Source organism: Schistocerca serialis, chromosome 7, assembly GCF_023864345.2.
Source record: "Schistocerca serialis cubense isolate TAMUIC-IGC-003099 chromosome 7, iqSchSeri2.2, whole genome shotgun sequence".
NCBI classification, from domain to species: Eukaryota; Metazoa; Arthropoda; class Insecta; order Orthoptera; family Acrididae; genus Schistocerca; species Schistocerca serialis.
The window spans coordinates 293,762,209-293,775,235 of record NC_064644.1 but is presented as its reverse complement, the minus strand read 5'-3'; the positions used below and the strand labels follow the sequence as shown (position 1 = coordinate 293,775,235).

Genomic DNA, 13,027 nt, shown 5'->3' with positions numbered 1-13,027 from the left:
TAATAAAAATATGGAGTTTTTGTACATTTAATGCCTTGAAGGTAACTGATACATTCTGCAGGAAAAAAGAGATATCCATACGTACACCTGGAGTGATGGAGGTTCCATATTAATCACAAATTATTTGGTAGCTAATATAAATAATTTTACAGTATACAGAGGATGTGATATGTATACAGTGACCATTATCACTGATGGCCAAATACTTCTGAGAACTATATGGTCAAAAAATAAGAAACAAATTAGTATGAGAAAATAAAATGAAGGAAAGTATAGAATTACACTGTTAAAAGAAAAATCAAAGTAGACATCAGCAGATATTTGGTTGAAAATGAAACAAAGAAGGAAAGTGACGAAGAATGGCAGGGTATAAAGAACTGTATGGAAAGAGTATTGGGGGGGGGGGGGGGGGTAAGGGGGGAGAACCCTCTGAAAACAAATGAAAGGTTTAAGACTATGGAATGATAAAATAGCAAAGGTCGTCAGGGATAAGCAAAAAGTGTTTGAAACATACCTGCAGCCAAAAATAGATCAGCTAGGCAACATTATACAGCGGCTAGAAATACTGCAAAGTATCTAACAAGAAGAGCACCTAAAGACAGTTGGGAAAAATTCATAAGCAATGTTGAACACCATGTATATGGGAGACAGTATTAAAGTATCTCAACATTCCAGAAAGAGGCAGTGCATGAATGGATCTGATAATGCATGATGAATAGAGTGGTCATATTAAAAGTATTTGATTTAACCTTGAGGCATACATTTCTACTAACTCTGAGATGAGACTGGAGAACTAATTGACAATACTGACTTACTTACTTTAGGAGAGTTAGTGGCAGTAATAAAAAAAGAATGAAAAATGTCCGCACAGCCATAGGGCATACATACAAAACCAAAAGAATGGTGGTTTTTACTCAAAGTCCACCTCCTTCATCTATTAAACACCTGCTGGCTCTTTCTTCCATATATAAGAAAGAGCAAATAAGTATCATGCAAAGTACAGAGGTGTAAGTATATTAAATTCAACCTATAAACTTTACAATGGTGTATTAAATAACCAGTTAATGCCAATAGCAGTCATTGTTGCAAGAATAGCTGAATGGATTTCAAGAGAGAGAGTTCATATGGACAATGTATTTACTACGAAACAGCTAACAGAGAAAAAGGATACTATTTGTCCACCGATAGGGCATCTGCAGTTCTAGAGAAAGCCTTTAATGAGGTACACAGGCATGAACTTTACAATGTAATGGCTAAACAGAGTTATCCTCAACGCATAGCAGTATTATGAAACGTTCGTATAAAAGCATATGCTTCAGACCCAATTTATGTAATTTTAGTGGGGAAAATATAGCTATTAACTAGGGAGGAAGACAAGGGTATGTAATACCACCCATGCTTTTGAATATTTATATGAGCAATATCTTATGCATATGAATGGCTCAGGCCCGAATTGGAATTAAGTTAGGACGAACCACTTTAAATCTGCTAGTTGTATATGTTGATGACTTGGTGACTGTGCAAGACAATGAAGATAATCTTCAAAGAGCCGTTTATTTACTACATATTACCTGTAAAGAATGTAGTTATAAAATTTCTACCTCAAAAGCAGTAACCATGACATTCAGGGTAGACACCTAATAAGAGAAAAGATTATTTTGGATGATAAAATTTTAGTTCCAGTTCAACATTTTAATTTTTTAGGCTGTGATACCTCATATGACAATGACAGAGATGTAAATACTAAATTAGGAAGATACCAGGCAATATGTGGAAGTGAAACTTCCTCGCAGATTAAAACTGTGTGCTGGACCGAGACTCGAACTCGGGACCTTGGTCTTTCGCAGGCAAGTGCTCTACCATCTGAGCTACCCAAGCACAACTCATGCCCCATCCTCACAGCTTTACTTCCACCAGTACCTTGTCTCCTACCTTCCCAAACTTTACAGAAGCTCTCCTGGTATATTTGAAGAACACAAAGCAGCACGGACTGAAACAGTTGAAGCTGTACATGATGGCAGTGTCAGTTATTCCGTATGGCAGTGAAACATGGACATTAAGACAGAAGGACCACAACCTTATAAAAGAAACAGAAATAAAATTGTTTAGGGCATACTGGGGGACACACATCTTTATCAAATAAGTGAATGATGATATGCACAATCAATTATAAACATTTGCAATACAGGATAAAATGGAGGAATACAGAAATGGGAAGAGTATTTAGAAAGAATGGACAATAAAAGGATCTTCCAAAAGTGGCACTGTCAAAGATCTACTGGCCAAAGAGACCCAGGAAGACTGAGACAAAGGTGGATTGAGCCCAGAACAGGTCAAAGGGTCTAATCCCTGTGAGGATGCTGATTAAAATTATTATTATTATTATTATTATTATTATTATGACCTTATCATCCTTCCAGCACACCAAGGCTTCACCACTGTTGTCATGAATTGTAGTGACTGGCTGAGGGTCTCCGCCAATTTTCTGACACCTCTGCACACAAACCTTAAAACCATATTCCCATCCCAGAAGACCAACATGACCTCAAGCCCTTAGATCTATTCCAAACCCTGACACCTGATTCCAACTTCCTCCTCACAACAGCACCCCTCCCCCCCCCCCCCCCCAACCCCTCCACACTCCCACCTTTTGCCTACTCCCCAACTCCACGAACACAACTTCACAGGTTGCCCTGCTGGTCGAACATTGTGAGTGAGATACCAAATCGCCGATTCCCATTACCTTACGGCCATGGAACGCTATCTTTCTCAATGTCCTCCTGATACCAAACCCACCTCTTCTTTCCTAGTTGTCACAGCCAACCCCATCCTGACCCACAATTATTTCACTTTTGAAGGGCAAAGCTACAAACAAATGATGATGTTTAGGTTTGTGGGGCACTCAATTGCGCGGTCATCAGCACCCGTACAAAGTCCCAATTGTTACACAGTCCAGTTTTTTCACAGTCCACTCTAGCCACTGCCATAAATAATGACGATGATCATGATCATGATCATGATGATGTAGAAGAAATGATGAGGACAACAAAAACACCCAGTCCTCGGGCAGAGAATATCCCCAACCTGGCTGGGAATCGAATCCAGGATCCCGTGCTCCAGAGACAGCAACACTAGCCACTAGACCACGAGCTGCACACTCAACAAACAAATCCATGGTACTGTGGTACTCTCACGACATCATCATATGCCAACTTATTTATGGGCCATCTGGAAGAATCCTTCCTATCCAGCCAAAACCTCAAACCTATTGTCTGGTTCAGACTCCGCGATGACTTTTCATGATGTGGACTCACGACTAAAACAACCTTTGCTCATTCTTCCACAACCTCAACACCTATTCCCAAATCAGATTCACGTGGTTCTTCTCAACTCATCGAGCCACCTTCCTTGATGTCTTTTTCTGCCCCTCAAATGGCTCCATAAATATGTCCCTCGAACAGTATCTCCACTATGACAGCTGTCACCTGTTCCGTGTCAAAAAATCTCTTCCTTACACAGCCTCCCCATCTATAGATGCCACATTTGCAGTGGAAAGTAGGAGTCATCAAATTATACCAATATCCTTATCAGAGCCTTTACAGGAAGACAATATCCTACCCAGCTCATCCATAAACAAGTATCCTGAACCATTTGTTCATCTGTCACCAGTAAACCTGTAGACTAGTCACCAACCAGCACTCCTGTGATCACACGGTATCACCCTGGCCTTGAAATGTTCAACCACATCCTCCACAGGAGCTTTGACTACCCCTGGTCATGTCCTGAGATGAGGTATTCCTAGCCAAAATCCTACCCACATTGCCAAAAGTAGTGTTCTGCTGTCCACCCAACTTACAGAATATCCTTTTCCATCCCTGTTCAAATCGTGCTCCCACTCCAGCACTCACCCAAAGGATCATTTTCTTGTGGTCAGACCACATGCAAGATCTCATACCCCCACCCACTACCTCCTATGGCATTCCCATCAAAGGCATTTCCTACCCAATAGAAGTCAGGCCATGTGTGAAAGCAGCCTTGTTACATATCAGGTAACCCGTAATTACTGTAGAAGTCTATGTGGCCAAGACAAGTAACAAACTGACTTCTCACACGAATGGCCACTGGCAAACTGTGGCAAACTTGACCATCCAGTTGCCGAACATGCTGCATGCCACACCACAAGACAAATGACTTCAACGTCTGCTTAACCACACAGGCTATTTGGATACTCCCTTCCAGCAAAAGTTTCTCTGAAGTGTGAAGATGGGAATTTTTTTCCCATATATCCAGTGTCCTCACAAACCCTCTGGTCTAAACATCTGCTAACCTGTTCCCGATGCCTCACTTCACCTTTTCCCTTCCTTTCTGTCCACACCACTCATTTTCTATCCAAATTGTGCACATCCTTCTCAACCAGCCCCCCTCCCTCTACCCTTCTCTCCTTTACCACCTCCCCTTTTCTCCCCTTCCTCCTCTTACACGTCTTTGCTGCACCCTCTGTACTCTTTTTGTCTCATTGTATGCCGGTGCATTCATCTGTCCAAAGAGCTGCTTCTTTCCTGTTACTCCCTCCTTGTGTCCTTTCCTATCCCACACCCACCTCCAACAATTCAGGCGGCTGCTTTCAATAACTGAGTATCAGTAATCAGTCTTCCTATGGCCACAGGAGTGTTCATTTGGTTGCCTGTGTGTTTGTGTGGGGGAATATGGGTATTTTTACTAAAAAAGAGCTAGCGCTCAAAAGATAGTGTGATATTACGTGTTTCCATGCTCCATGTATTGATACCATAGAGATGAGTGATTGCTTTTCCTTTATTTTATCTATTACATTCCAGAACATCAAGACTTAAGGCATAATAATAATAATCTGTGTGTCTAACATTTATTCAACTTTTAAACAATTCATTTCTTTGCTTTATTGTTGAATTTGACAGCTACAGAATGCAACTAAAAATGAATTGTAGCAAATAATGTATACAGAAATCTGATGAACTAAAGAAGCCAATAAATTACCATAAATAGACTTAACTGTCCGTAAAGAAGCAATTCAAAGTCAACGTACACCTTTCTCATGTTCTTAAAGACATAAGATAAGTTTTCACTCGGATTCTGTCTTCTCACTGCATTAACTTCTGATCAAGATATTACTTATTTCCCTCACAACTCTATACTACTGTTCACTTTATATTGGTCACCAATGTAAGTGGGTTGAAGGAATGGAGGAAGCACACTTCCACCCTCACATGCAACTATAAGAGTTCTATCCGTAGTTGAATAACTGTTGTTGCTGTTTTGATCACGGTACATGAGAGAAAGGACGAGCATTGATAATTGTAAAATCATACAAACATTATACACTGATCAGCCAAAACATATGACCACCCAAGTAATAGCCGATATGTCCACGTTTGGCATGGATAACAGTGGCAACACATTGCGGCATGGAAGCAACGAGGCCTTGGTAGGTCACTGGAGGGAGTTGGCACCACATCTGCACACACAATCACCTAATTCCTGTAAATTACAGGGAGAGGAGCAATGAGCTCTGACACCACATTCAGTCACATGGCAGATGTGTTCAAATATGGTGAATTCGGGGGCGGGAGGGGGGGGGGGGGGCAGCACATCAATTGGAACTTGCCACTGCGTTCCTTGAACCACTCCATCACATTCCTGGCCTTGTGACATAGCATCCTCTTGAAAAATACCATTGCCGTTGGGAAACATGATCGTCACGGTGAGATGTACGTGGTCTGCAGCCAGTATACAATGCTCCTTCACCGACATGGTATATTTTATGAGCTCCACTGGATCCATGGATGCTCATGTGAATGTTTCCCAGAACATATGGAGCTGCCACCAGCTGTCTGTCCCACAGTACAGGTGTCAATGATCTGTACCCTTGGAAGACGACACATTCATGCCGCCCTATCAGCATGATGAAGAAGGTATCTGGATTCATCAGACCATGCAATGCTCTGCCACTGTGCCGATGTCCAGTGCCAATGGTTACATGGCTATTTCAGTCACAGTTGCCAATGTCGTGATGTTAACATTGGCATGTGCATGGGCTGTTGGCTATGAAGGCCCATCATTAGGAGTGTTTGGTGTACAATGTTTTCTGACACACTTATACTTTGCCAGCATCAGAGTCTGCTGTTAGTTCTGCCACTGTTCGCCGCCTGTCCTGTTTTACCAGTCTGTCCAGCCTACGACTTCCGACATCTGTAATGAGGGTAGCCACCCAAATCCATCCCGCCTGGAATGGTTTCACCTTGGTTTCGCCACATGTTGAAGACACTCACCGCAACATTCCTTGCACATCTGACAAGTTGTGCAGTTTCTGAAATGCTCGTACCGAGACTCCGGGTCATAACAATCTAACCTTGGCCAAACTCTGGTAGGTCAGATGCCTTCCCCATTCTATACATGGACAGCATGCTCACTGATAGTACATGCACTGTGCATGTGTCTGGTGTCTGATGTCTGATGCTGTCATTCCTTGCAAGGTGACACTGCTATCACCTAGACAGGTTAATATAGTCAATGGTCATAATGTTCTGGCTGATCACAACATATGGTAAAAACACTAAAAATGGAAACATACATTGCAAGGTAAGCAATCTATATACAGAGATTTAAAAAATACCAATTATAATAGTTTGGCAGTTTTATTGACCTCGAAGGAACGAGAACACACACTTTAAGTAGTCTGGATGCTAAACAGAACTCTGTAATACACTTTGCACTTTCAATGTCATTGTTCAAAACACAAAACAAATCCGCAGACAACGTATGGGCTGCACATGAATACGGGTACTAAATGTCCTCTTACAAAATGTAGTGACAGCACAACATACATAACTGACAAGGGGAAAGACTATGTTACTGCACATAGTATTGTCTGATCAGAAACGATGAAAATGATACCACATATCCCAGAAATATTGATTAGAGGATAAATGCTACTGGCTGGAGCTTGGGATACTGGCTGTGGATGAAATTACATTTATTAAAGTAGATATTTTCCAAGTTAATAATAACAAAATATTACCTTATCTGACCAGCTTGTCACTCCAATATGCAAACTGTAATCACAACACACTTTCTCATCTGCTAGTTTTCTGTACTTCTCATAAATTTCAATAAGTGATTCATCTTTTTGTGGAATAGCAAAGTTAACTGCAAGATAAGCAAAACAACACAGTCAATACATTAGTACACTTATACTTCATCCACAAGGTATAAATACTTCACATTTGACTAACATTATATTTCCTCTGTAATTACTTTATCACTGCTAAACTTGGTATTATTGAAAGAATAGTACTTACTGACAGTGGTTGTTCCTCCTGCTACTGCTGCATTAGTGCCAGTGTAGAAATCATCTACGGATTTATGGCCCTGGATCTCAAATTCAAAACATGTGTGTGGGTCAACTCCACCTTAAAAAGATTATTAGTTTCATAATGAGAAATACGTAAAATAGTGACACAAAATTGAAAGAAATGAATACAATCTGTACTTTCAAACAAGCAACCAAAAAGAATGGTAGAAAATTCTGCCTATATTTCAACTGAAAGGAATTATGAAAAGATCTTGGCCTACCACATAACACTGAATTTCTATTTACTGAATTTTTTTAGTTACAACTTAAATTTTTAAGAAAATGTCAGGAAATGTAAGGGAATAATCATGCAGAAGCATGCAAAACGCTCTCAAGGAAAACTTCCATTTGTGGTCTTTTCTAATTACTGAATGCTTAATGATAGCAGATTGTGAGGCACACATACATTGCCTATGCAACATTAAGTATGGTGCAGTAGAATTAGTTACCACTGCAAGTGGACTGTGCAAGGGAAAATTCTGTGTACATGGTAAATTAAAGGAGGAGATGAAGGTAACAACCCACCATACAGTTGAAATGTTGATAAGCACACAGACAAGACTGAGAAAATTGCTAACTCTCAGACAAATCTTTCTTCAGAGCTAATAGAATACACATACAAATTCACAGATGAAACAACTATCCTCATTCCTCCACAGTCTCAACCCTTTCTCTCCCATATGCTTCAAATGGTTCTCCTCAGTCCAGTGTACCACCCTTCTGGACATTTATCCCCACCTCTCTGATGGCTCCTGACAAATCTCGGTCCATATCTAGCCCACTAACCAGCGACAACACCTGCATCTTGTTTTGTATTATCACAAAATAAGGGAGAGAGTGTCATGGGCAGGATACACAAGCTGGGGTGGCAATTATCAAAACAAAGGCATTACTTGTTAGAGTGAGATCTTTTCATAAAATTTCGATCACGGACCTTCTCGCCCAAATGTCAACATATTTTTTTATGTCCATGTGCACACGGGCAACTGATAATTACAAAATACTAAAAACCAGACAGAAATATTTAAGTGTGTGTTTTTGTCACACGCTGTTTGCGAGTTAAACGGTTGAGAGAAATTCTGATGGTGGTTTCATGAACTCTCTGTCACGCTTTTAACTGTGGACTGCGCAATACTCACGTAAATGTACAATGAACCGAGTGTGAGAAATCGAAAATGTTCGCAACTTGCATAGTTTTCTACATTATAAAATATGCTTACTGTATTATTTTGCTTGATAAATACTTTATTATTATTTATTTTATGGCCTTCATTGGACCACTGTAGTCAAAAATACAAAGTTCTAAACAAGTTGTTACACATGGATACAATTTGGTTCGACAATAACTTAATATATTTAGGTAATATAATTATTAGAGGCTATTCTTATATGAAAGGTGTTTTGCTCTTCTGTCTGCCCAATATTTCTTCATTCTTTCAGATATTTTCTTTCTTTCTTCATCTGAGACAACTCTTCCTGTACTCCTTTTATTGATTTTCATTTGTAGTCTGGTTTGCGGGTCTTGCAGTATTCTGGTTTTCTCTGTCTTGTTTTTTAGGTCATCTACTGTAATTTGAAGTTCTTTTATATCTTCCTTAATTTCTGTGATCCATACTTTAATAGCTTAAACTTTTGATTTCCTTCCCCACTCTCACCTCATCCAGTTGTATTTTGTACATCTTGTATACATGTGTAAATATATTTGAAATGTCAAACAATGGAAAATACAGGATGGAATGTAACAATACAAGAGAAGGAAAGTTGCTACTCACCATATAGCAGAGATGCTGAGCCGTGATAGGCACAATAAAAAGATTCACACAATCATAGCTTTCGGCCATTAAGGCCTTTGTCAGCAGTACACACACAAACACACACACACACACACACACACACACACACACACACACACATCCACATCTGCACTCTCAGAGAGGCAGTGTAGTTTCAGCTCTCTGAGACTGCAGGTGTGTGTGTGTGTGTGTGTGTGTGTGTGTGTGTGTGTGTGTGTGTGTGTGTGTGTGTGTGTTTGTGTGTGTACTGCTGACAAAGGCCTTAATGGCCGAAAGCTATGATTGTGTGAATCTTTTTATTGTGCCTATCGCAGCTCAAACTCTGCACTATATGGTGAGTAGCAACTTTCCTTCTCTCATATTGTTATATTTGAAATGTATCTGACATGTCCTATATCATTATTATTAATCATCAAAGGGCAAAAAAATAAATAAAAATAACACTTCACCATCCTCAAAAAATTGCAGCAGACAATAGATAGTATCAAATGTCATCTTGTTAGGGAAGTAGTTGATTTAATTAGCAACTGTCTTGTCAGTTTATCAGTGGATGCAAATGTCCTGGTCGACAAGTATTTCACCCAGAATAATAATGACTGAAAGACTTCCATGATGAACTGAGACTGCCAAACTGTATCACAGTTCATGGTTGAAGGTAATTTCACTGTCAAGCAGAGAGAGATGCAGAACATCAGTGCTAATTCTTCGTGATTTTCAAGCACTCAAGGAGCACTTATACTGCCTGGGCAATGGATGCAGAGTTTTATGCAAGAGACCCTTGATCATTTCTGCATGTTTATCACAAGCTTTAGGAAGCTTTCACTCCCAAACGGCAACAGGCAAGAGATGGAACAAGCTGAGGAAGGCTCTGTGTAGTTCAAAATGGTGTTTAAATTAGAATAAAATTTATTCTTTTATGGCATAATAGATAATTTCAAGGTTGTACACTACTGCTGGAACACTTGGTTTTGCAGTTCTCTTTTAATATTAAAAGAGGCTAAGATGAAAATAGCCACTGAACTGGGATATTAATGTCTATATGGTTTGAGACAGATTTAGGAGCAAAATGCTGAATTTGAATCCTACTAAAATATCTGATATCACTAGGAACAAAATGTCTAACATCAGTGATGGAATTCACACTATCACTTTGAGCTGTATTAGTCGCTGTCCCAAGAATGGCTAAACACTCCAGTCTCCTGTTCCCCGAGCCTTGTCCAGTATAAAACACAATGAATTGCAGTTGTTGATAAAGTTTATGGAGGTCTTACACACTGTTAAGATGATCATCTTGCACCAGTGAGCTTATTTTTATAAGTCCAAGTTCCACAAATACACTAAGATAGTAGCACTTACCAGGCATCACATATTTGCCCTGAGCATCAATTTCTCTTGTTCCAGCAGGTATTGTCAAGTCACTGCCAACTTGCCTGGAGATTAAAGAACAAAGAGCTTCATAATCTGATGAAACAATGTTACAGTGAAGAGTAAAAATATTTCTAAGAGTTGATTAGGGCAACTTACTTTATCACTCCATCTTCAATATACACATCACCATCAAACATTGTATCTGCATTTACAATTTTCCCATTTCTGATTAGGATCCTGTCCTCTGAAAACTGAAAGACAACAGAAAACACTATAATTATCTCATCTGTGTGAAACACATTCAAAAGCAAGATTGTGTATGACACCACTATCTATCAAGACTGAAAAGAAGTGCTTACAAATGGCAACAGGGGAATTTACACACCACAAATATGCTGGGATTGCAGTTATGAGGGTAGACTGGGATGAATGTTGTGTTGAGTAGGGGAGGGGGGGGGGAGGCAGAGGGAGGTGGGAGGGGTTGAGGAAGAGCAGCTGATGGTCTGGAGGGAGGCAGCAGATGTGTGGGGTAGGAATGTGGGAGGAAGAGCCAGCAGGTACACAGGATAGGAATGCAAGAAGGGGGCACTGGAGATGGTGAGTTCATAATTTGTGCCACCTGGATCCTTTCCCCCTGCACCAGCTTTTCTGAACTATGCAGATGGGAGTTATCCTTGCAACACATCATCCACTCTTGCAATCCTCCTTGCTCAATCTTCACTAATTCACTACACCCACAACCCCCACCCAACAGTATCGCCTTCCTCTGTCCTGTAACCCTCTCCCAATCCACTCCATAACATGATAATGCTATGCACAAACTTACTTGCCACAGTGCACATCTGTTGCATTCCTAGTCCCTCCCACATTCCTATCCCTCACACCTGCTGCCTTCCTCTGAGCCATTCACTACCCTTCCCCATGGCTACTTCTGTAAATCATATAGCAACAGATTATGACAAGGGCTAATCCATTCAAACTGATAATCTAATTACATCTACATCTATACCCCACACACCATCTTGCAGTGTCTGGTGGAGGGTACTTTGTGTACCACTGTTACTTCCCCGTTTTTCCTCTTCCAGTTGCAAATGGTTTGTGGGAAGAATGACTGCTGGTAACCCTTCATTTGGGTTAAAATATCTCTGATTTTATCTTCATGGTCTTTCTGCAAGATAGATGTAGGAGGAAGTAATATATTGATTCTCTCTTCCAGGAATGTATGCTATCGGAACATTAACAGTAAATTACACCATAACGCAGAACATCTCTACTGCAGCGTCTACCACTGGAGTTGGCTAAGTATCTCTGTGATACTTTCATGTTTACTGAATGAACCTTTAATGAAACATGCTGTTCTTTGCATCTTCTCTGTTCCCTCTGGTACAGATTGCAGGCTTAAGAGTAATACTCAAGTACTGGTTGAATGAAGTGTTTTGTAACCTACTTTCTTTGTTGATGAACTACTTTTCCCGAGAATACTTTCAATGAATCTGAGTCTGACAACCGCCTTACTCACAATCAATTTTATGTGATTGTTTCTCTTCAAATAGCTCTGTACCTATTCTCCTAGATTATTTATGGAAATAACTGTCGCCAGTGATAGTTCAGCAATTGTGTAATCATACAATAATGGGTCTCTCTTTCTATGTATATGCAATATTTTACATCCGTGTATGTTGAGGGTCAAATACCACTTTCATACCAATACTCTGCAGATCTTCCTGCATTTCACTACCATTATCCAGCATTGTGACTTCTCTGCACACAACAGTATTATCCCTGAAAAGCCTCATGAAACTTCAGATGTTATCCATTAGGCCACTTATATATATTTCGTGAAAATTAATGGTTCTATAACACTCTCTTTACAGTTTATTTTTCTGGCTGAAGGCTCTTCTCTGTTGAGAATGACATGCTGTGTTCACTGCAGTCACACAATTAGTTTGATATTCACTACACTCTTATTTTATTTATTGCACTGTGGAACTGTGTTGAATGCCTTCCGCAAGTCAAAGAACAAGGCATGTACCTGGCCTTATGTATCTACTGTCTCTTGGCTCTCATGGACCAATACAGAGAGCTGGGTTTAACACAATTGTTTTTGGAATCCACGCTCATTCCTACAGAGGAGATTTTCGGACTCCTGAAATAACATAATTTGTGAACATAAAATATGTTGAAAAATTCTACATCTGACTGATGTCACAGATATTAGCCCATAGTTTTGTGCATCTGACACCCTTTGGCAAAAACAGAACTGACCTGTGCTTTTCTTCAATCATCAGGAGCACTTCACTCCTCCAAAGAACTATGTACATTGCTACTAGAAGAGGGCAAGTTCTTTGGTAACTCTATGTAGAAATGTGTTGATATTCAATCAGATCCAGTGATCTTCCCCAAGTTGAGTGATTTCAGTTGCCTTTCTACACCACAGTCACTTTCAAATTCAATGGATGCTTCATGCGTGGCTCTCCTT

General features: G+C 40.0%; 1 protein-coding gene across 4 annotated transcripts in view; it reads right to left on the bottom strand.

Annotated features, from left to right (window-relative positions):
• LOC126412381 (dihydropyrimidinase-like) overlaps positions 1-13,027 on the bottom strand; it is a 265,941-nt gene that overhangs the window by 51,473 nt on the left and 201,441 nt on the right. For all 4 annotated transcript variants that reach the window (XM_050081951.1, XM_050081952.1, XM_050081953.1 and 1 more), the window contains 4 exons: positions 10,705-10,799; positions 10,537-10,610; positions 7,335-7,445; positions 7,055-7,182 (listed from right to left, as the gene is read on the bottom strand). In XM_050081951.1, coding sequence (XP_049937908.1) covers positions 7,055-7,182; positions 7,335-7,445; positions 10,537-10,610; positions 10,705-10,799 — 408 coding nt within the window. The remainder of the gene's footprint in view (positions 1-7,054; positions 7,183-7,334; positions 7,446-10,536; positions 10,611-10,704; positions 10,800-13,027) is intronic.